General features: G+C 39.0%; 1 protein-coding gene across 7 annotated transcripts in view; it reads left to right on the top strand.

The window, feature by feature from the left end:
• OTUD4 (OTU deubiquitinase 4) overlaps window positions 1-24,038 on the top strand; it is a 60,040-nt gene that overhangs the window by 27,132 nt on the left and 8,870 nt on the right. For 6 of the 7 annotated variants that reach the window (XM_027117090.1, XM_027117089.1, XM_027117091.1 and 3 more), the window contains exons 4-17: window positions 4,546-4,592; window positions 5,289-5,361; window positions 6,510-6,591; window positions 8,248-8,380; window positions 10,897-10,954; window positions 11,204-11,321; window positions 11,420-11,484; window positions 13,957-14,051; window positions 15,115-15,215; window positions 15,313-15,499; window positions 19,330-19,492; window positions 22,209-22,332; window positions 22,631-22,686; window positions 23,211-23,285. In XM_027117090.1, the coding sequence (XP_026972891.1) occupies window positions 4,546-4,592; window positions 5,289-5,361; window positions 6,510-6,591; window positions 8,248-8,380; window positions 10,897-10,954; window positions 11,204-11,321; window positions 11,420-11,484; window positions 13,957-14,051; window positions 15,115-15,215; window positions 15,313-15,499; window positions 19,330-19,492; window positions 22,209-22,332; window positions 22,631-22,686; window positions 23,211-23,285 (1,377 nt within the window). The remainder of the gene's footprint in view (window positions 1-4,545; window positions 4,593-5,288; window positions 5,362-6,509; window positions 6,592-8,247; window positions 8,381-10,896; window positions 10,955-11,203; window positions 11,322-11,419; window positions 11,485-13,956; window positions 14,052-15,114; window positions 15,216-15,312; window positions 15,500-19,329; window positions 19,493-22,208; window positions 22,333-22,630; window positions 22,687-23,210; window positions 23,286-24,038) is intronic. The other variant, XM_027117088.1, reaches the window with a different exon arrangement.

Below are 24,038 nucleotides of genomic sequence, written 5' to 3'. Positions count from 1 at the left end.
ACGCGAAGGTGGGAGGTGGTGAGAAATGTCCGAGGGCAGGCTGCGGTGAGCTCACGGGAGAGCATCACTGCCAGCCTCGTTAGCTTGGAGCTGATAGTTGAGGCCAGCATTTCTCAAAGCATCGCCTACAGGCCATTGCATCAGGGAAAATGCAGATCCCTGGCCTCTATTCCAGACCCAAATCAAAGTCTCTGCGCCTGGGGCCTGGGAATCTGGCATTGGGAAGTTTTTCAAGTTTTTTGAGGCAGGAAGTGAGTTATGTTTTGTTCACTGCTTTGAAGTGAGAATAGTGCCTGGTGTTTTTGTTAACTGGATGGATGGATGGATGAAAGAATCTTGTGTAAAGGTAGTTTGGAGGTGGATGAGACCAGAGGCAGGAAGACTAGTTCCAGTGGTTTTGAAAAATTGTTTAATACACGGAGAAGTGGGCACACTATAGTAAGTGTAAAAAAAGGAAAATAAGTATGGTATTACTCCAGTTTTGGTGACAAATACCCTCTGAAGATCTTTTCTCTAAATCCGCTCAAGACTACATTTTTATTTCCGTGATTTTGAAACTGAGTTTTGCCCACAAAAATGGACACAAATTCATTTTCCTGAAGTTTGTAGGTTTTTTTCTCTTAGTTTATAAGCCTCTTTGAAGGCAAGAATTGTATATTTTGTTGCTTTTGGACTTCCTGTGGTTACCTGTCAATTTGGGGTGCCTGATTGATTAGTCTGTGTGTGTTGAGTGCATGTTAAAGCCGTATTGCATTATATGTAACAGGTAGGAAAGATTAAACACCAGAATGTTAACAGTTCTCTCTAGGTAGTAGTACTACTGGTGATTTTTGTTTCCTTTGTAGATTATGAAGGAAACAACAAAGACCGTTCATTAATTTTTAATCAGAAAAAAAAAACCCACGGTGTCATTTTATAGTCATCTTTGTGCAGCAGTTCAGGCTCTTGGGCTATGAGGGTCCGAGAAAGGATAGCAGAGACATAGTGGGAGTGGAGAGAAGGGGACAGAGGGAGGAAATGAGGCAGTGTGAACTGAACTGAGACTGTTGGGGTGGGGTCTGCAGGAGCGGGGAGGGCAGGTTGCTGCGATTTTGCACGTGTTTGCACGTGGGACAGGTGTTTCCTTCCCAGGGTGCTGGCCAGCCAGATTTGTTACCCTTAGGGCACCCCTCCCCAATCCGGTCAAACCTCCTCCAGGTGTTTCGGGTACCAAACGGGACAGTCGTTTGTTCTTCATTATTAGCAATAAATATTTATGTCTTCCTTTGTTTCTCTTTCTCACTGATATATGGAATGTATGAAATGAAAAGAGAAATATAGTTGATGGATAAACTCCATTGCTTCATCCAATTCTCAGAGAAAGCATCTTTCTCCTTTTACTTAAAAATACCAGTGGAACATTTTGAAAAATGCCTCAGACTTTTTGCAAGAATATATTTTTGTCCGCTTTACGTAGGTGAAATTGACATACGGTAAATTTTTAAGCTGATGAAATTTGACAGATGCATACAGTTGTGTGACTGCCCACAGACATCGTATAGGACATTTCCATCACTCCACAAAGCTTCTCATGCCCTCCTTCTGCACTTAATCCCCCCATCCCCATATCCACTGATGTATTAAGTTTTGCCTTTTCTAGACGAAAAAAAATGGAATGATATAGTTTATAGTCTTATATGGCTGGCTTCTTTCACTTAGCATAATGGAAACATTTTGAGATTCATCCGTGTTGTGTGTATCGGTAGTTCCTTTTTTTTTTTCTTTTTTGCGGTTACGCGGGCCTCTCACTGTTGCGGCCTCTCCCGTTGCGGAGCAGAGGCTCCGGATGCGCAGGCTCAGCGGCCGTGGCTCAAGGGCCTAGCCGCTCCGCGGCATGTGGGATCTTCCTGGACCGGGGCCCGAACCTGTGTCCCCTGCATCGGCAGGTGGACTCTCAACCACTGCGCCACCAGGGAAGCCCCGGTAGTTCCTTTTTATTGCTGAGTGGTCATTCTCTGTATGGATGTACTGCAGTTTGTTTAGCAGTTTACCAGTTGATGGATATTTGAGTTCTTTCCAGTTTGTGGCTGTTATGATTAAAGCTGCTAAGAATATTTGCTTGCAAGTCTTTCTGTGGGCATGTTTTCTTTTCTCTTGGATTGATACTACTGGGAGTGGAAATGCTGGATCATATGGTAAATTTATGTTTAACTTAATGAGAAATTGCCAATCTGTTTTCCAAAGTGGCTATGCCATTTTGCTTTCTCATTAGCAATATATGAGAATTCCAATTGCTCTACATCTTCCTCAACACTCAGTATGCTCAGCCTTTTAAATTGTAGCTGTGTTGGTGGTTGTATAGTAGTATCTCATTGTGATCTTAACCTGCATTTCTCTAGTAATGTTGGGAATCGTTTCATGTGTTTATTTGCCATCCATATATCTTTGTTGGTGAAATGTCTATTCATAGATTTTGTCTTTTTTTTTATTATGTTGGTTTTATTGAATTATAAGAGTACTTTATATTGAGTATAAATTCTGTACTGGATATATATTCTTCAGTATTTTCTTCCGGTTTGTATCTTGTCTTTTAGTGTTCTTAATAGTGTCTTTTGAGGAACAAAAGTTTGCTTTGATGACTATTTAAGAACATTTAAATTAGTTTTTTTGATACCGTGTAGTTCTTGAGTTAAAGTAGATTTTGTAGACACGATGTGCTCTTACCCACAATGAGGAAGTAGATTAAACATCATACAGAGTGCTGAGTAAATAAAATTATGGCCTTAAGGTAGAAGATACTGATAGAACATAGATTTTTTTTTTTTAATAATTAAAAATTGACCCTGGTTAGAGAAGACAAGAAGGTACAGTAGACAAGAAGATAATTCATATATCACATATGATAGATGTGTGTACTTAACCAGACTACAACAGAATTTATTCTGAAGATTAAATATTTATAAAATGATACATTATTTGAGAGGGGGTATTGTGTTGACACTAGTAGAATCGTTTTCCATTTCCTAAATTGGATATGTGGATTCTGCATAAAGTGGATATAGCTTGTGTTTGTGATCTAAGCAGGCTGGTTTCAGGGAAGGGTTTCCTCTATACCAGAGGGTATCTTTTGTAGCAGTCGATGAGAAGCTGGGATTGTTAGGCAGAGGCCTATTTTAAGAGTCTGTTTCAATATATGGCACCCATTGCATTTCGAAAAACAGAGGCAACTTTTGCGAACTATTAAAGTGCAGAGTCTTTGGGGAGAAAGATGATCCTTTTCTGAGAGATCAAACCATCCTCTTAAAATCTTTCCATATCTCAAATTTGTTTTCTTTGAAGGAGAAAGTAGCAGCATTCATTTACCATACCTCATTATTTTTAGTAACTCTTGGTATTAAGTCTTCACTAATTTCACAAGTAGTTTAGGAATACATTCTCATGGTGGAAGATTTAATACAGAATGAAGAGTGAAAATCTTTACATTTCCCTCATCTTGAACTTCCTGTCTCCGCTGTCAACTTAGGATATATCCTTCCAGACCTCTTTCTATGAATATATGTATTTTTTGTTTTGCACAATAGGATTATTTCATCAACTTACTTTTTACACATAATAGTCTGAGTGATCTTTCCAAGTCAGTTCATCATTCTTTTTGATGATTGCATGATGTTTCCATACATAGTTTGGATGAACTGTAAAATTATTTAATTATTGCTTATCTATTAGTGGAATCGTGGGGCTATCTTTAAAAAGTTTTTTTAAAACTATTACAAATAGCTATAGTGGACATCCTTGTTTATATACACTTTTGTGGACATATGAAATATTTCTTTAGGATAGATTTTTTTTTTCTTTTGGGCTGCGCTGTACAGCATGCAGGATCTTAGTTCCCTGGCCAGGGATCAAACCTGTGCCCCCTGCAGTGGAAGCACAGAGTCTTAACCAGTGGACCGCCAGGGAACTCCCTAGGATAGATTTATACAAGTTGAATTGCTGGGTCAAAGAGTATATGGATATTTAAATTTTTGATCTATACTGGCCCTTTCCTTCTGAAAAGCTTAAGGACTTAAAAGAGACTCCTTTAGTACTAGAACTTCTACCACATGTTAAAGTGATTGCTGGGGCACTGCTTTCTTTGTACCTTCAATCATCCTGAAGAGAAAGGACCTGCCCTTTTTCATCCTTCCTGATTCTTGAGTTCTGCTTTGAGTCCACATCCCGTTTTCTGGGCACGTATCATGTGCTAGGCTCTGTTCTGGGTGCTAGGTTGGAGGGCAGAGTCTTTGCCTTAACAAGTTCTCAACTTAGAGATACTACTCCGTCATCTTGCCACATCAATAGGAACTCTTATTCTAGCTCTGTTACTAAGGATTTTTGTGACAGAAACTTGAGCTGCTTTTTAGTATATGTTATAGCCTGTTTTATAGAAATGTTTTTATAGTATTCATAATACTAACAATATTAATGAGCTTTTGTAGCTAATTAGATATGTCATATAAAGATATGTATTAAGGTATTGTAAAAAGTAGGAGACATTTATGTGCCAACTTTTTTTGTTCAATACAGGAATGGGTTGGACAAGTGGAAATAAGTGCCCTTTCTCTTATGTACAGGTGAGCACTGTAATAATGTAGGTAAACAAAAATAAAGTCAGTGGGAAATTAACATGTTCCATTGTAGTCAAGTTGTTAAAATAGCAAAGCAGTTTTATGCCTTGGTTGTAAAAGCATCTTTTCTAATGTTCTGCTTTTTTAATTGCATCAGTTAGATTTTGACATTTAGGTATCAATGTATAGAGATTTTAATTTTCCAAATATTTTTGGAATGGAATATAAAAATTTTTCCAGGCCTATAAACTATATCACTTACCATCAGCCTTCTAGAGAAATGATGTCCTACTCTGAAGGCTGGTAGCATTGAATGGCCACTAGAACAAAGGCAAAACGCTATATTGTCAATTTTACAACTTTTGCCCATTAGCGGAGCCGGTGAATGCTCTGTTTTTTCTTTTTGAAATGTCCTTATAAATATCATCTTCACAATTCCTCTGGTTTTGAGGTCTACTTTTAGAATTATATCTGAAGTTACATGTATGCAAATTACATTTAAAATTTAATTTTTTTACGAGGATACTTTTATATGTTACAGCTTAGTTATTCCATTACTATCTTTTGTTCACTGCTCTATTTCCAGTGCCTAGAATATTGCTTGGTGTATACTGGGCTCTTGAGTGAATGAATGAATGAGTGATTAAATCTCAATTCATGAAATATATTTCATCAGAAGTAATTTCTACGTGTTATTTTCAGGAAAGATTTTATAATTTACCGGGAACCAAATGTTTCTCCTTCACAAGTAACTGAAAATAATTTTCCTGAAAAGGTAAGAATTTTTCTAAGTGTTTCTAAAGGATTTAAGTAAAAGAACCACTCAGTTGCCATCTTGACTGCCTAAGCTATAATTTTTAAGTGACTTTTTGAGTTTTTTTAAGTTCCTATTAATCATCCATGAGTTACATTATTTTGTATTTGTTTTTTCCCACAAATCACTATGTTGAACTCTATCATAACATTTTACTAGAGAAAAAAAATTGAGATGTTAGTGTATGTGGTTAATTAGACTATTACTGTTTTACATCAATATAAACATTAAATAGAAAAACAACTTGTGAAAATGGGTTCTGCGATTGCATCCACAAATACTTTGGTACTTGTGATGTATTTCCCATTGTAAAGATAATTTACTGGCTAAGGTGCTATTATTTAGTCACAAAGCAGAAACAACTGAAAAATGATGTGAAGCCTAGAAAGGGGACAAAAACATGATTCATTATTAGAGAACTTTGTTTTGGTATCATCCAGGCCAAGTTGAAGTGTCTTATCACCATGCAAATGGTGGTAAGGGGGCAGGGAACTGAGTGAAATAGACTTTATAAGGACTTACAGGTTTCCAAGGTGCTTGGCTCTGGATCTGGCCTTTCCAGTATAATTTTTGGAATATGACGTAATCTAAGCAAAATCAGTGTGTATTTTTCTTAGCGTAAGTGATTGACTTATGCTAATACACATAAGGTAATACACATAAGACTTACCTATACACGTACAATACACATAAGTGATTGACTATTTAGAAGGTACTTAAAACTGTAAAGCAGAAAAAATTTACCTTTGATTCTGCTTCTTAGAGATAAGCATTATTTAAAGTAAGGTTTTAGAATATTTTCTTACAGTCTTTCAACCCTCATCTTTAGGTAGTTGAAATCAACATTGTTTTCATATATTGTGTGTGATTTTTGTGATCCCGTAAGCATTTCCCCAAGTCATTAGGAACTTTTGATTCATTGGCTGTGTAACATTTCAGCATATGGATGTACCATAGTTGACCACATTGGAGCTTTAGGTTACTTCTAAAATATTCACTTCCTACTAGGAAATTTATTTATTAGTAATTCAGAGATATTAGAGATGTAAGTTGCTATGTAAATGTCATATATGAAGGGCTGAAAAGTGTATTTTATTTTTCCCTTTCAGGTATTACTGTGTTTTTCAAATGGCAATCATTATGATATTGTCTATCCCATAAAGTATAAAGAGAGCTCTGCTGTGTGTCAGTGTAAGTAATCACCCTTGTGCTTATATAGGAAATTTTCTTCCTAAGCATTATAGTCTTAGTGCAAACAAGTCAGGGCAAATGCACTGTTTTGTTGTAAATATATATTTCTGAGATCCTTAGGTTACCAAAAATGTTAATACTATAATAAAAACTTATTTCAGTAGGAAAAAAAAGGCACTAGTATAGATTAGAGTTTGGCTTGTAAATACAAAGTTATTTTTTCTTGCAGTAATTAATTTCAGTAATAATGATTTGTATGTGTTTTTAAAGCTGTTAGTGTATAGCTTGAAAATCTAAATGACAGAGGAAATCAAGTATTTGATCGTATTTGGCTCTAGACCTGGGTTTCTTGACCTTGGCACTCTTAATATTTTGGGCCGGATAATTCTTTGTTTTGGGGGTTGTTTTGTGCATTGTAGGATGTTTAGTAGTATCTACTCTGTAGATGCCAGTAGCGCGCTCTCTCTCATGTGACAACCAAAAATGTCTCCGGATTTTGCCAAGTATTTCCTGGGAGGATAAAATACCCCTTCCTTCCCCAGTTGAGCATTACTGCTGTGGTAGCTCCTTCCTGCCTTCTTACTTTATCTCCTTTATCATCTATTATGACAAAGTGCACATGACTCATACAAAGCCATGGTGCTGGGCATGTGATGGGCGTTTTTCCTCTGTTCTTTAGCTGGGGGTGACCAGTAAAGACATGTGTAATGTAAAATTTTAAATTGATCTATTTGAGATATGGGAGTCTAGCTGTCTGTATCCTGGGCTGTGTCCTCCACCTGTCCCAGCTAGTCAAAATCTGGACATTTCAGCTTTGGGAAGGACAGCTCATGGTGCCTACCTTTCCTGTACTTCTCAGAACCTGTGGTTCGGATGATATTGGGATGGATGCAAGGTGGTCTGTGAGAAAGGGGGTCTCTCTTGGGGACTCGTTTAGGGGGGTGGGCACCATTGTCGATGAATTCTTCGTGGACTTGTTTGGGTAAGGTTCAAAGTGAGAATCCTGAACTCCCATGTGTAGGTTTTGAATGTTTGGTAATATATATTTCTGTGTTTTCTGGAATTTGGTTTTTTTTCTTCTTTTTTTAAAGCAAAGAAGTTGTCTAAATATGCTTCAGTGGCTGCTGAGAATAAATTTTACAATGGTTTCTCTTTAGTCCATTATGAAAAGTTATCTTCTTTCTAGCAATCTTAATGTTCCTTACGTTTTCCATCCAAGCCTCTTCAGGTTGGGCAGGTTGTGTGACATCTCTAGTTCTCAGTTTCTTCATGTGTACAGTTAGAATAAGAACATTTCACTGTGCTGGCATTAAATATGAAGGTGGTATGTAAAGGCTTAGCACAGTGTGTGGGATGTAGTCATTGCTCACTGTGCATGTTTAATTTTATCATACTTGGTTCAAAGTTGTGATACCTTTTTGTGTTATTGTTAGTTTTAAAAATGTCAGTATATTATATAATGATTTTTGAACTAATTAACTGCAAAGACAGAAATCTAGTTCCTCTCTATCTAGGTAACTTTCTGATTAAATTGTGTTATTGCTCGTAAGGTGTTACAGGTGTTTAGTTAGGATTTGGAAGCCCGGGCAATCTCAATGTTATGTTAAAACGTAAATGAGTTAATATTGTGTAACATCTCTCTTTTGTTAATTGCAGCTCTGCTTTATGAATTGTTGTATGAGAAGGTATTTAAAACTGATGTTAGTAAAATCTTGATGGGACTAGACACCTCTGAAGTAGCTGATGAAAACAACAGTGAAATATCAGATTCAGAGGATGACAGTTGCAAGTAAGTAAATTTCAGTCGTAAAATATCTTTGTAGTGCCATGCAAAGAAACAGTTCAGTAAATGCTTTTGCATGGAGTAGCCTCACATATTGAGGTATTATGGTATTCCTGAAATACAGCAATACAGAAACTTACGCAGTAAATTTCTTTTTTCCTGCCACTAATTTTATCTCATTTCTATTGTAGGATCGTTTCTTTTGAAAGTTGATTTTGTTTGTTTCTTTGTTTGTTTTTGCTAAGCATCTATTTCTGTGTAATCGTGATGCACATATCTCTGAAATAGATTTGGTCCTGCCTATATGTGTGTATATTCTAAAATTTTAAGGTTAACTTGTCAATTGCTTACATATCCAGTGATGAAAACGGCCATTTTGATTTCCTTGACTTTCTTTTATTGTTTTCTTTCTTAGATAATGCCGCCTCCTTTTCTTTTTATATAATAAAAATCCCAAGTTGGGGTATAAGTATGTGAACAGCTCTGGATAATGCCTTTGTTTATGTTGCGAATAAACACCTTTTAACTTAGACTCTGCAGCTTATTTTTCTTTTCCACTTAAGACATATAGGGTAGTGGTTAAGAGCTTGGGCTGTGGACATCCTAACCTGGTTTCATTCTTGGCTTCCTGCCAACTAACTGAACTTGGGGCAAGTTACCTAAATTCACTAAGAGGCCTCAATTCTATAGGTATAAAATGAGGATATATTAGTATTTCTTTAAAGTGGAGAACTTATAAGAATTAAATGAGATAACATGTAGAATGCACAGCCTAGTTCCTAGGTATAGCATCCAACGTATATTAGTTTTTATCAGTGATGTTAAGAAGCTTACTCTGTATTTTATAAGAACTGACCTATTTCATTCTTGGTGAAGCTAAAAGTATATCATTCCTTTTGTATGAGAGTATGAAAGTACCCTTCATGGTGTCACATACTGTGAAACTAGAGAAAAATAAAATTAAGCCTCAGGATATCTAATTCTTTATTAAACACTTAAATATATCTCTATTTGTAATTCCCAGCACTTCTTGAATTAAACTGTAGATCCTGATTGAAAATTCGGTTGACTACCATTTTTACATAAGAAAGAAATGAGTCAGATTAAAATCTGGGTCTGCCATTGTAAATTTAATCCTAGAATAGACTAATTAACTTTGCACAGATGGAAATTCTGCTGCATGGTTTTCTCCAGGTGCCTAGTATGATTAAGGCATGTCATTGAGCATAGGGGAATTTTGAGGGAGAATGAATAACTAGCTTGTTGTAGCTTATTAACTTTACTTGGTGTGTGGGGACTTCCAGCAGATGCCCTTTGGTTGCTGCTGCAGTTTTAGCAACAGCTGGGTCTGGGATGGCAGCTGGCAGGTGAAGTAGGCGAAGTGTGGAGTAGAGGCTAGTAAGCTGGAGAAGTGTACCAGGGATGGTGTGCTCATTGTAATGATCAGTTTTCCTCTTTATACTATATTATTGAAGCCCTTGGAACATGGAAGCCTTTCTAATTAATTTTTTCTTGCATTATTAGGATTTCCTTTTACTTGTGTCATGTCTAGCTTAGGGAGGACCAAGCTTCATTTAGGGAAGAATGCTACATAATCATGGCAAGACAGATGGGCATAGTGTGTAATATCCAGGCACTGTGCTCCTGTGCCTGGATCTCTTCACGTTCATATTGATCAGTCCTGAAGTGTTAGAAATTAGGGTGCTTGTTTAGTCCAGACTCTAAATACTTAGAGTCTCTTAAATATTGATGCATTTAAGGGTATAGATTTGGAGATTGTCCTAAAGACTAGAGATTGATTTATTAAGGAGGAGGAATTATACGACAGAAGAGTACAGGTAGCCTCTCACCTCATCACCCACTCAACTTGCCATCAACTTGTCCAGCCTCTTGCCTACCCCTGGGTCTTTGCACTTGCTGTCCCTTCTGCTTGCAATACTAAATAGCCTATGGTTTGCTGTCTCATCACATTTAATTCTTTATTGAAAAAGGCATCTTCCTTCATCCCATTTTTTATTATTTGATCCTAGGTCTCAAAACTAATTTTTTCCTACCTTTTTTTCCCCCAAAGCACTTAGCAGCATTTAACATACTGATTACTTATTTAGTTGGTGTCTACTCTTACCTGATTGTATATCTTGTTGTAGCGGAATATTTTGTTTAATGGAGCCTCATCTATATTTTGAAAGGAAATTTTTACATTAAATGTTTTTATGAACTCAATTATTCTACCAATGCAAATCTCATAGTTTATTTCTGTTTCTCTTTTCTTGATGATTGAGTCAGTAAGAATTACTGATAAAAATCTTTGACCTATATACATACGCACGTAAACACATGTACATATATACATATATATATGTATATATGCACAGTTATACTAAAACTTGTTTGAGCTCCTTGGAATATATATAAGGTTGAGTTTTTGGAATGTAACTGGGATTTTATATGACATTAGAACAAGTTAATTGCATGCAAACATTTCTGTGCTCCTAACGATGGCTGTATTTCTTCCTTTGTAGGAGTAAAACTACCACTGTTAATGATGTGAATGGATTTAAATCTTTGTCAAATGATCAGGTATTTTTATTTAATGGTTTTTAACTGCCTCTTCAGTATAAGAAAGTATACGAATTTATAGTCTTAATTTTTTTCTCTTTTCTGGTACATTTTCAGTAGAGTCAGGATCATCTACTAGTAAGACATTCTTTGATGGCCTCTTAAATTTTTAAAGTGTCCTTCTGCATCTGGTTTTGCTCTTACACATATCTCAAGCATGTTTTGAAAGCATTTCTGTGTTGATTGGACTTCCTGGCTTTGTTTATTTAGCACCCGAAAAGCAGTGGGAACTCTCCTAGCCTTCCTTTGTCTAGAAAGGTTCTTAAGTCGCTCAGTCCAGCAGTCTATAGAAATGTGGAATATGAAATTTGGCTGAAGTCTAAACAAGGTGAGTTAAAAAAAAAAAATCTGCATTTTCCATAAATTTGCTTTGAGGCCCTTGAAAATGATTATGTCAACTTGATACAACGCTGATATTCTTTACAGCTCAACAAAAACATGATTATTCCATTGCTGCTGGCTTACAGTATGAAGTTGGAGACAAATGCCAAGTAAGTGATTACTTAGAGGAAGTAAAGATTGGGCTTGAAATCTTATTTATTGTAATAGGAATCAAGAAAACGGCTCAAGTTTGGATGTGTTGTTAATTTGGGATTTCAGAATATATTGTGTGTACATTTTAATAGTTATAAATAGTTAGCTTTTGCATACATTACCAAAGTCAAATATGTCTTAAAACCATGGCGTCCCATCACATGATCTTTAAAACAATTTAGTCTTTGATATTACTTGCCTCAAAGAAGTAACAGTAACGTCTTAGATTTTTAGATAATTTCATTACAGTTGACAAATAATTTATTGAAATTGATTCAAACTTGACATTATAGGTCAATTTGGTATATGGAAGGCATCCTGGAAGATTCTGATAATACACAGTTTTTTGTTGGATTGAGATAAGAAAGTGAACAGTAAGAGAAGTTTTTGCCATTTACTTTGAATAAGCTGCTGCTTTGGGCTTAAAACTGTTGATTGTTAAGGGGGAAAGTTGTGTTAGATCAGTGTTTCTTACGTGGAGTGATTTTGCACCCCTGCCTCCCATTCAGCAATGTCTGCAGACATTGTTACAGCAGGGAAGGTGCGACTGGTATCTAGTGGGTGGGGGCCAGGCATGGTGCCAGACGTCCTAGAGCGCACAGGACAGCACCCCAGCAAAAAATCATCTGGTCCCAAGTGTTAATAATGCCAAGACTGGAGAAACCTTTATGAAAAAATATTACTCTTTCTAAAACAAAAACAACACACACACACACAAAATAATTGTTATTTGGAAGATAATTTTCATCAAAAATGGTCTTCATCAAAAAGTGTTGCCTTTTTAAAACTATTTTAAAATAGCCATTGACAAACATTTCTTCTTGACTTGTGGAGGAAACACTTGTTTCCTTGGTGATAAAGTGGTTTGTGAAAAGTGTCTGGGGGACCAGGATTATTTCTGGAGGTCAGTGACAGACTTTACTTTAAGAACTTTTAATAGTGTTCTGATTTGGGGGTATTTTCAAAGGGAGAGGGAGAAGATATGATTCATTTAGGTTCTTCCTTACACGATTGTCAGAAATGTGCCCTAATCACAGAACAGAATTGGGGAATCTTTTACTATAGAGATTTGGGGAACTTGGAACAGAACAAAAGAGAAGAGTAAAGCCAGGGCTTAGGGCACTCCCTCCCTCCCTAACCCCACTCAGTAGAGAAGAGAAGATTGCTTGTTTTATGCTGCATCGCTAAAATTATGTTACTTGTTATTTTAAATCAAGCATATTTGCTTTGGGATTTCAGTTGCTTTTGTAAAGCAGATGCTGTTGATAAGGTAGATGGTAAAGCAGGTACTTGTTTTAATTTTTTCCTTTTTAGAGTACTTTTTTTCTATTTCTACCCCTTGACTACTTCACTTGGATAAAATTTAATTGAAATTTTATTACGGAAACTGCTGTGACTCAAGGTGACTTTTATTTACTCAAGCAAGCTTGTAAATGTAGTTTAAACTTCTAATAAAAACTAACTTCAGAAAAATATTCTTTATTCTTAAACTCTGAAAGAGAGGAAAGCAGTGTCCTGCTCTGACTGAAGGACGAAACCTCGGCTTGAGGACTTTGATCCACAGTTGGCCGTTCCTCTGCGTATGGGTGTGGAGGGCTGACTATACTGTGCCATTTTACATAAGGGAGTCAAGCATCCAGGGGTTCTGGAACCAGTCCCCCGCGGATGCGAGGGCCAACTGTACTGATAAAAAAAGGCGGAGGTGGCTTCACGCAGGGCTGTGTCCATCAGGCTCCCAGTGCAGTGCTTAGCGGCGCCCTGTGCTGTGTGTGCCGTTTGACTGCAGGAGGGGACCTAAAGGCTTATCGTCCTGTTAAGATTTGCTGTTGTGTAATAACCAACTGTATGTCAGAGAAGAGATGACGGATCTGTTTTTAGGGAGAAAAAGGTCACGTTTACATGTGACAATATTGTAAATGTTGGAAAAGTGAGAAGACAATAGTGATTTTAATAATAGTTGTTCTCCTTTGTTGAGTGGTTGCTGTGTGCAGCCTGGTGTCCTTTATATATATCATGTGTACCTCATTCCACCTCCATGGGTCCTATGATGTAGGTACTATAATTAGCCTCATCTTACATATGAGGACACTGAAGCATGAGATAAGTCACTTGCCCAAGGTCATATTGCTGGTAAGTAGAAGAGCGGGGCCTGGAATCCTGGTGTGTGTGGTGCTGCCACAGCCCTGCCTTCAGAACCAAGACAGTTTAGAAAAAACTTGGAAGAGTAAACAAAGAAAAGTATTTTGGATGGAGGTACCTAGGTCTGGGAGGTCAGAGACAATATTATTGTGTACCTTTTGAACTTCGTTTTGTTTTTAACTATATATGTTCATTTTCTCTTTAGTTGAAATTGAAATAACAGTTTAAAAACTGATGGTTGATGCGAAAGAATCAGGTGACTGATTTTTCTTTGCGGAATCGTTCAACAGGTTAGGTTGGATCACAATGGAAAATTTTCTAATGCAGACTTTCAAGGGGTTCACTCTGAGAACGGGCCAGTTTTGGTCGAAGAACTTGGAAAGAAGTATGTACTGCTCTTCAGCTAAGGTGTTCATTCACCGTCTCTTCCACTTAGCCTATTGTATGATCGTGAGCATTTCTAAATGTCCCTGTGTATTTGCAAATTCATTTAAATGTATTGCCTGTGTGTAGAGAAATATATTTGTGTAGATCTTGTAGAAAAAATAGTTGGAGTTCAAATTTAGTGTTATCCGTGTTAAGGTATTTTAAATAAATATTTGTTTTGTTGCTTACTGTTTAAAATGTGCCATTCTTCACTAAGGCAATTTGGAAAATCAACCGTATTGTAGCTGTGAAGTGGGGACTTTGGAGGACAGGGACCACATTCATTTCTAATTTCATTCATTGCTGCCTTGTGTGCAGTCTTCAGTAAATGGTTATCTGATGGAGGAGTGAAATACTTGCTATTATACAGTGTTACTTAGAGCAACTTTTGTTTCAGTTGCTGCTGCCTTTATTAGAGGAAAAGGCAGTAAATCACACCTAAACTTTACTGTGGAAAATGTCAAACATACACATATGCGAGGAGGATAGTCCAGTGAACCCCAATGTAATTATCACCCTATTTTAACAACTAACAGCAGGTTTGGCAGTCTTTTCTGATCTCTTCTCCCTAACCCCCTTAAAAAAGATGCGAGTGGAATTAGAATATTTGAAAGCAAATCCCAAACATCACAGCATTTCTCATAGACACATATATGCCTCTGTGTGTCTCTAACACGGTAAAGACTCCTCGCTTCCCCGTCCTTAGCTACAGTACTTTCATCACATCTCACAGAGTAATAGTCTTTCCTTCTTTATCTAATCTTTTGCTTAGGTTATGATTATGGCCTTTTAGTCTTCTGTCCTTGTAGGTTAGAAAATGTGCTTTTGATTTATGTCGTCTTATTTGATTAGAGTTACATCTGGGTTGCTGAATGCTTTGTACTTTAATGTGTTTTCAATATAAGAACTAAACCTGGGAATTCTTAGGTAAACAGAAAGTAAAATATTTATGCAGGATACTTAAGTGGATAGTCTTGGGGGAGCACGATAAATTACTGCAAGTCTTTTCCCTCCTTTTAAAGACTCTCCCCGAAGAACCTCAGACCGCCTTCCTCAGAAAGCTGGAACACGGTGGCAGGGAAGAAGATGAAAAAACCTCCTTCTGGACAGAATTTCCATTGTGGTAGGAGCACGCCAGGTTACCCTTCCTTTGGGGAGGTGACGGTGCTTGGGGGTGTCTATAATGGGAAGATTACGAGGTAGTTTGGCTCTTGCCACAGATGCGGACTACAGAGGGCCCAGGGCGCCGGCGAAGCCAGGAAAAGCCCCGCCCACGCTGCCACCTCGCCTGCAGCACCCTCCGGGGCTGAGGCAGCGCGTGCCCCCCGGCCACTCTGCAGCGCCGCAGTCTCAGAAGCCCTCCAGTGAGCACAGAAGTCTGAGCAGGACACCCACACAGGCCACAAGGTAACCGTCCCAAAGGCAGGAGAGCTAGAAACTAAGTGAGAAGCATCTCTTTTACTTTCTGCGTCACGTGCTTTTTAAAAAGTCGCAATTTTTGTTCGTATACTTGTCTACAGCGTGACATTAAAAGTATTGTTGATAGAATAACGTGAGGATTTCAGTTCTTTATAACTCTCTTTAAACAAATCAAAGTGATTTGGTAGGGTCAGATATCTTGGTTTTTGAATAACTTTTTTCAGATGATTTAGATCGTAACCTGGCACCTCAGAGTTTTCCGGTAGCTTGTAATGTGTTAAGTACTGAATTCCAAACTGCAGCCCCAATTCCTTGCAGGGTGAGGATATTCCCCTTTACATAGGAACTTAAATCAACCAAAATGGTCAGCTTACTCTGTTCCGACAAGTTTGGATTGTTTGTTGTAATGTGTCTGATACTGAACAGGTTGCTGTGGCCATGAACTACCAGCATTCTGACTGAATATGCAGAGGCAGATGAACTTCAGGGTCATAGTTTCCTGTGCCGTGGATTTAAATTTTTCCCTAATCTGCCCTTCCTTGGAGTAGTAGTTACAGAGTAGTTTATATTCTTTGGGGGAGCTTTCTTTGAGAAGGTGTGTTTTAAGTGGAGGCTGTCCTCTTCCTGTGAACTTGGCCACGGCTCCTGTGGGTGCTTGTGGCTCACCTTCCCCATCCAAGCTTGATCTCCCCGATCATCTGAACAGCTCTAGCATCTTCTTATGTGCTTGCTAAGGTCTGGTCTTTAGTTTCTTTATTTTTGGCATTTGGGCATTCCCCTTTCTTGGGAACGTACTTAACATTTTGTCATTAAAGACAGTTTATGTAACATCTTTAAGACAGAGTTGTAGGTTCTTAGGCTGACATGGTACCAATACTGTGTAGTTTCCTGGGGCTGTGGTAGCATAGTACCACAGACTGGCTTAAAGCAACAGCAGTGTACTCTCTTACAGTCCTGAAGGTTGCAAGTCTGAAATCAAGGTGTCAGTAGTGCCGTGCCCTCTCTGCAGGTTCTAGGGGAGAGTCTGTTCCAGGCCTCTCCTGCTTCTGGTGGTGTCCACAGTCCTTCGCGTTCCTTGGCCTGTAGGTGTATCACTCCAGTCTCTGCCTGCATCATCACTGGTGTTCTCCCTGGGTGTCTGTGTCTCTTCTAGTGAGGTACCAGTTATAGTGGGTTTAGGGCCCACCTTACTCTGCTATGATCTCATCTTAATGGCATTACTTCTGCAGAGACCCTAGTTATAAAGTCACATGCACAGATACGAGGGGTTAGGACTAGAACGTATCTTTTTTGGGAGATGCAATTCAATCCGTAACAAATACCAGTACTTCATATCCATTACAGTTTTTTTAATTGAGCCAGCTGTTCGGGATAGCAAATTAATTGCTATTGTTCGAAATCCAAAACACTGAGAAGTTTGTTCTGATAATTCTCCTTCCTATCCCTGTTGTCCCAGTTGTCTAGCTTCCTCTGCAGAGGCATCCAGTGTTAACAGATTCTTGTGTATCCTTGAAGGGATGCTTATATGTGTGTAAAAAGTACATATGTGTTCATAATCCAGTTATCCAAAAGTTCTAATGAGAACAGATGATTAAAAATCAATCATAAGAAAGAATTCCCTCATCCCTCAAGGGTGGTCACTAGATACCACAACCGTGAGAAATGGCCTGGGTACAGAGTACTCAGGGCCGTGTGTTCTTGGCACACCCAGCAACAGTGTGCAGGGGCACTCGGGGCCCACGGTGGGTTAGCCTCCCCCAACAGATAGCACTTATGTCACTGAATCACCTAGTTGTGGCTGAAGTCTGATGTGCGGACATTGACCAGACTCCACTAGCATCTGGTGGTATCTTAACCCAGTACAGGCAAAGTACCTAAGAGGACTAACTTACTTTGAGTATTAGCTTTGGAAACCTAAAAATGTGAAGTCAGTATAGGAAGGTCGTGGACAGAAATGAGATTTTTCTTTTTAATAAAATTCTCATTTTTTAGTGGACTAGAAGAGCCTTTTTTTCTCTTGAACAGAGGATACTCTTTAATGTCTTAAAGTTTTAAAAAAAGAACGTACACAGACTACCAAATGACTGATTTAAATACACTTTTGTTTACCACAAACTGAAGTTTTATCCAGTGTGTTTCTAGTGTTTTGTCCAGTCTGTTAGGGATTAGAATGATCAGACAGACGCGGTCCTTTTCTTGTTTATGTGTTAGCTACCTATTACTTGGTGTATAAAACACGTGATGGCAGAAGGCAGTGGAGAGTAACATAGACATAAAGCTTTGGAGAATTTTGACACTGTGACTGATTATGTGCGAACGTAGTTGTACTTGCAGTTAGTAAGCCCTCTAGCCTGTGGGAGTGAGAATGAATTTTACTAGTGTGTTAAATTTAGAGACTGCTGATGGTTGAATATTAAAAGGAAGATTCTAAAAAATTCTAGTCAAAATTTAGAATTTTATAGCTAACACTCCAGTGGATTTAAGTCCATTAGAATTCATCTTGACTTCATTTCTAATATTTCCCACATTGGTTTGGAATTCTCATTATAGAATAAAAAGAGCAGTGATGTTGGGCACTGACCTCTTGCTTTTTAAATTTCTTTCTCATTGATACTGTCTCTTCCTTTGGAGAAAACAAAACAAAGTGTAACAAAAACCAAGCAGGATTGCCACGTACGCTTTCATTACGCAGGTGCCGAAAATGGTAGACGTGTCCGTGCTGAATATTTCCCCTCCCGCTAGGCTCAGGATAGGAAGGTTCTCAGTGGCGCGCGAGGGTGAGACGTGGGCTTCGGGTGATGGGGCGCGGAGGTTAGGGAGTATTGACTTTCTGGAGACTCCTGGCACTAGCTGAGTCATCTTGGGAGTCTTTGACCACTGGGGTTTGAGAAGGACTGGTCTAAGATTGAGGGTCCAGGTTTGCTCCCCTGTTTTTTCCCCTAATACTCGGGGGTTGACATGTGCCCCATTGGAATTAGGGTGTGATTTTAAGTGGGACTGAGGACATGAAATGGCTGTTCTTGATTTCAGAGGTAGGAGAATCAGATGGTATCAGTTGTGTCCTTCCCACTCTTTTTAGGGAGCTGCATCTCTTCAGTATATTTTCCCTGGTGGCTTTGGGTTTTCATTTCCCACTGTTGTGGAACTATTAGACAAAGTGTAGAAATAGTATTCATATTGCCTATAATAATTTTAATTCATATAAAAATGTTAGGGTTATGTTATAGGCTACTAGACTCTATTCATGAATTTTTTTGTCTCCTTCTTTGACCAAAGTTATTGAAATGACAGCAGTCTTATCTGTAGTTAGTATCTAGCCTGGTGCATTTTTTTCTTCTTTTCACCTTTCATCCTCCCTTGGTAGTGTCATTCAAAAGCAGGAAGATGGTCGTGGTGTGTTTTTGAACGTTGTCCTTTACTTAGAACAGAAAATTAGAGTGCTTTTGAGGCCTAAACTAGTAACCTTCCCTTTCCTTCGAAAGAGAATTCTTATGAAAGTATTGGAATATGGCGCAAAGAAAATATACAGTGCTTACATTTATGCCTTCCTGTATCACTTGGAAGTGAGCTATATTTTTCTTTTCTTTCCACCCTATTTTAAGTTTGTCTTCTTGACTCTGAAACGTAGCCTAATGCTCCAGGGGCTTCTGTTTCCTAAACATTTATTAATCAGGCAGCTAAAAGTTCTGTAATCTCACAGTGTAGCTAAACTGGTCCGATATTTGAATTGCTCAAAGCGTTGATTTATATTATTTTAGGTACTCAGTACATTTTGTCTTTTTTTTTTTTTTTCATGACAAGAATGTTTTATTTGACAGGAAACCTGATCGTGAGAGAGCTGAGGATTTTGATGCCACGACTCGAGAATCTAACTATTTCGGCCTCTCTCCGGAAGAGCGCAGAGAGAAGCAAGCTATAGAAGAATCTCGTTTACTCTATGAGATTCAGAACAGGGATGAACAGGCTTTCCCAGCCCTTTCCGTATGTATATAAAAGGGGATTTTGAAAGTTATCCTTCGGAAGTCTTTCTTAATATAGTTTTTGTATTAAGCCATAGTTTTAAATGGTAGACTGACAGCTTTTAAACTGGAAGATACCTTGGTGACTGTGCAGCTACCCCTCCTTTTCATCTTCATGAGTAAGGTGAGGTCTAAAGATATTTCTAGTTGGTGGCAGAGTTGAGGCAAGTAATAAATTGGTTATCTCACTTTAAGTTTAGTATTTTTTTAAAAATTTATTTTATTTTTGGCTGCGTTGGGTCTTTGTTGCTGCACGTGGGCTTTCTCTAGTTGCGGCGAGCAGGGGCTACTCTTCGTTGCACTAGCCCGTTGCACGGGCTTCTCATTGCATGGCTTCTCGTTGCAGAGCACAGGCTCTAGGCACGCAGGCTTCAGTAGTTGTGGCTCGTGAGCTTAGTTGCTCTGCGGCACATGGCAATCTTCCTGGCCCAGGGCTTGAACCCTTGTCCCCTGCATTGGCAGGTGGATTCTTAACCACTGCGCCACCAGGGAAGCCCTAGTATTTTCTTTTGAACCAAAACTCGTTTGTTTTTGCTAGCCAAAGCCAGTAACTTTCCCTAAGCAGTAGAGGTTCATGATTCAGTTAATGAGATATATCTGTAAAACCGGAAAACTCTTTTCAGTGTCCCTTATTAAACATACCAGGACAAGATTAACCTAGTACATATAAATAAGAGCTGTCGTTCAGAGTGGTCGCTGTTGGAGGTGGCAGTACATGCAGCCCTGTGGCTTTGCCCTTGCTCCCTGTGTCAGACGCTGGGCTGTGATGGGTGCTTCTCTGATGAGACAAGTGTTCCCTACCTTTAAGTTTCTGACTTCTTTTGGGGGAGTCAGAAGGGGAAACAGCTCTCATGTAGCGTGAAGTAAATGCTGTGAGAGGAGGGGTCATTGGCAGCACAAGGCAAGGGTTAGCTACTTGAGTTTGGGGGCACTGGGCGCCCTGTGCCTATGGTCTGAAATATCGGTAAGTGACACCAAATGACCTGTGATGGAGAGTGGTGATTGGAACACTTTCTTTTTTTTTTTTTTTTTTTTTTTTTTTTTGCGGTACACGGGTGTCTCACCGCCGCGGCCTTTCCCATCGCGGAGCACAGGCTCCGGACGTGCAGGCCCAGCGGCCACGGCTCACGGGCCCAGCCGCTCCGCGGCATGTGGAATCCTCCCAGACCGGGGCACGAACCCGTGTCCCCTGCATTGGCAGGCGGACTCCCAACCACTGCGCCACCAGGGAAGCTCTGGAACACTTTCTTAACAGTGGGTTAAACAAAATGGAATGTTACAGGATGCTACCCAATATATATATCAGATACATATATTGGCATGTGTGTGTATGTGTGTGTGTATATATATATATATATATGTATAAAATATATATAGGTATATATATTTATACCACTGTAAGACATTAAAGCCACACACACTCAATTTTTTGTACTCTGGCCTCCATGGGATCCTTCAGAGGTATGAGATGCTCAGTTGAAAACAGCTGACCTGGAACAGTATATATATAGTTCAGTCTGGCACAGGGGCTGGAGTTTAGGAATTACTGGACGAAGTGCCCAAATTCACATGTGAGTTAGGCATGGTGTTTAGTCTCAGTATATTTATCTCTGTGATATATTATTTTTCCATAATATTTAGAAAATAAAAAACTACAAATCATTTAAGCTTCTACTCACAGCTTTTTGTCCTTTTTTCAGTTAGTGAATGGGGAGAAACAACTACTGTAATGTGGGAATAGATTGTGAAATTTTTTGATGTTAAAATGGAGTCTTCATAGTCATTGTCTTTAAATAGGCATTTGATCCTGTCTTGGACTTGATAGCGACTCAGGTTTGTCTTGTAGAAAAACGCCTGCCACAGAGGGCTGAGGTCGTCTTCTCAGCCGTGTGCAGCAGTTACTCACAGATGCTAGAAGAGGAGAGACCTTCAGTGGTGACTTAGCTGAGAAGCCAGACTTATTCCAGTCCCCGTGTTTCACCAGTTAGAAGTTGGAGCTCACGTGGAGCTTGGGTGATTTGTTGACAGTCAGTAGCGTGTCAGTGGTAAGCGTCCTAGTGCGCTGTATCTGCCCGTTTGCACTTGGGTGTTTTTCCCCCACCAAGGGCTGTGGCTGAGCTATGGCTGCTTTTGAAGGCTTTTTGCAGAGAATGGAAGTGTAAGTTGCAAAGTGAAGGTTTGGGCAGGGTGGCTTCCTGAAACATGGGCATACGAAGAAGTCTTCATACTAATTTAGGCCAAGCGTCTGATTGCCTTATTAGTAAGCCGATTACTATAGAGTATATAATATGAACCCTAGGTCCTATTTTTTTGTAGTTTGGGAAGTATAAAGATAGGGCTATGAATTTTTTTTTTTTTTTTTTTGGCGGTACGCGGGCCTCTCACTGTTGTGGCCTCTCCCGTTGCGGAGCACAGGCTCCGGACGCGCAGGCTCAGCGGCCATGGCTCACAGGCCCAGCCGCTCCGCGACATGTGGGATCTTCCCGGACCGGGGTACAAACCCATGTCCCCTGCATCGGCAGGCGGACTCTGAACCACTGCACCACCAGGGAAGCCCGGGGCTATGAATTTTGAGAGTTTTAGTTAGATGTATGAAGAGTAAGGTTAATTAGAAGATTTTGTTCATATATTTGTGAGTAAATCTTTAACCCAAAGTGTTGGGTTTTGTTTATTTTAAGAGCTCATCAGTCAGCCAGTCAGCTTCTCAGAGTAGCAACCCAGGCGTCCAGAGAAAATCATCACATGGAAGCGATAGAAAAGGAAGCAGGCGGAGAATGGACACCGAAGAAAGAAAAGATAAAGGTATGTTATTTCATCATTTGAAAGCAGATGCGAGAGATCTGTTTCTGGCTTAAAGTCAGACATGGGGAAAAGCACTTTCTTTTTAAATGATTAAGCAATGTACTGTCACGTCTCACTGTTGTAGAGAAGCATTGACTCAAGCTAAATAAAGCACATTGTGTTATTCTGAAAACTATTATCCACTGACTAAACATGGTTCAAAAGGTACTTTTGGCTTTTTCTGTCTTCACGTTTTACTGCTGTGTCTTCACACCTAACTAGTGAACGATGCCGTCTTTTTTATTCTGATCTGTTATAGACTCTGTCCATGGACATATTCCCTTGGATAAAAAGCCGGAGCCAGGCACACTGGAGGTAAATGTTTTAAATACTAATTGCGTCTCTTTCGTTTTCCTTAACGTTGTGATAGTGTAGAAGGAGATGGAGATGACTTCATCATTTTATAATAAAGTGTTAGGGAAGTAGAAAAGCAGAAGAAAATTGAGAAAAAATTACAGTGCTTGAGGTGAATTCACTCACACATTGTAACCGTTTCTTCAAGGATACCTTATGATGACCTATCTGAATCGGTGGAACATAGCTTAGCTTCACTTTCCATTACTCTATAGCAGATTGAGATTTTTATGGGAAAAGTGCTGTTTTGAAACCATGCTCCCAATAAAAACTGCCCAGTAGTCTGATGTGATGAAGATATGGAGGCAAAATCCCCCACCTGTTGGAGCCCAGGTACAATGGAAAAGAGTAGCTGGTCGTCAGAGGGTGCAGGCAGGTGCGGGTAGGGTGAGCTGTAAAGGCGGCCATGGTTACCCCAGGATGTGGGTCTTTGAAATGCAAAAGTATGCTTTTTTTTTTTTTTTTTTTTTTTGGTGCTTCCAAAGAATATTAGCAATGATAAATGTTCAAGAATTACATCACCGTCAAAGAAATTAGAGTGCCCACCTCCTACAGAACAGGTAAGTACCTTGTAGCGTTTGACACTGAATGCTCCATTCCCTGGGTTTCTTAACTCTTACTGTCATCATTAAAAAACAGAAAATACAGGAAAGGGGAGAATTTACTCTATCTAGTATCATAATTTGGAATACAATTATGATTTTTCTCTCATTCTGTTCTTGGTTAGTCTAGAATGTTCTCAAGTTTTAATGGGATGTTATTTTTATAATCGCCATTGTCTGGACGTAGAAGCCACTCTTCTGAATTGATTTTGAATAAGTTTGTATCTGGCACCTTGTGTTGCCTTTGTGGTGAGTTGGCTTGCAAATGAGATTTTTGAAGGGAAATTATGAATTTCTGTTTTACTTCAAAACTTTAAAGAAGAGTTAGACAACTCTGCATGCTTAACAGTTATTTCATAGAAGGGAGGCAATGGAATGATTGAAGAGATTAGAAAAATACACATCTAAAGTGCAGTACCACTGATTTACAGATTTAATGATGAAGGAACCTGAGTTCTAGCAGATTATTTTGGTTCTTGATCTAATACAGGAGGAGAGAAGGTTCTTATCCTTTGCCTTTCAGTTAACATCCTTCATGTCAGGTAGAAAGCGTACAGTTTTATGCTAAGTCTTTGTGTGAGGAGGTTCTAAACTCATGAATTTCAGGGTGATTTCAATGATTTTGCTTTCTTGCCTTAAAAGCCTTGTGTTCAAGTTGCTTTGTAGTTTGTTTCTAACCCTGCCAGTGACTTCTGTGACTTTTGGTGGGCA

The sequence above is a fragment of the Aethalodelphis obliquidens genome, unplaced genomic scaffold, assembly GCF_003676395.1.
Source record: "Aethalodelphis obliquidens isolate GAN/ISIS:26980383/991018 unplaced genomic scaffold, ASM367639v1 scaffold17, whole genome shotgun sequence".
In the NCBI taxonomy this organism is placed as follows: Eukaryota; Metazoa; Chordata; class Mammalia; order Artiodactyla; family Delphinidae; genus Aethalodelphis; species Aethalodelphis obliquidens.
This window is presented reverse-complemented; position numbering and strand designations above follow the sequence as displayed.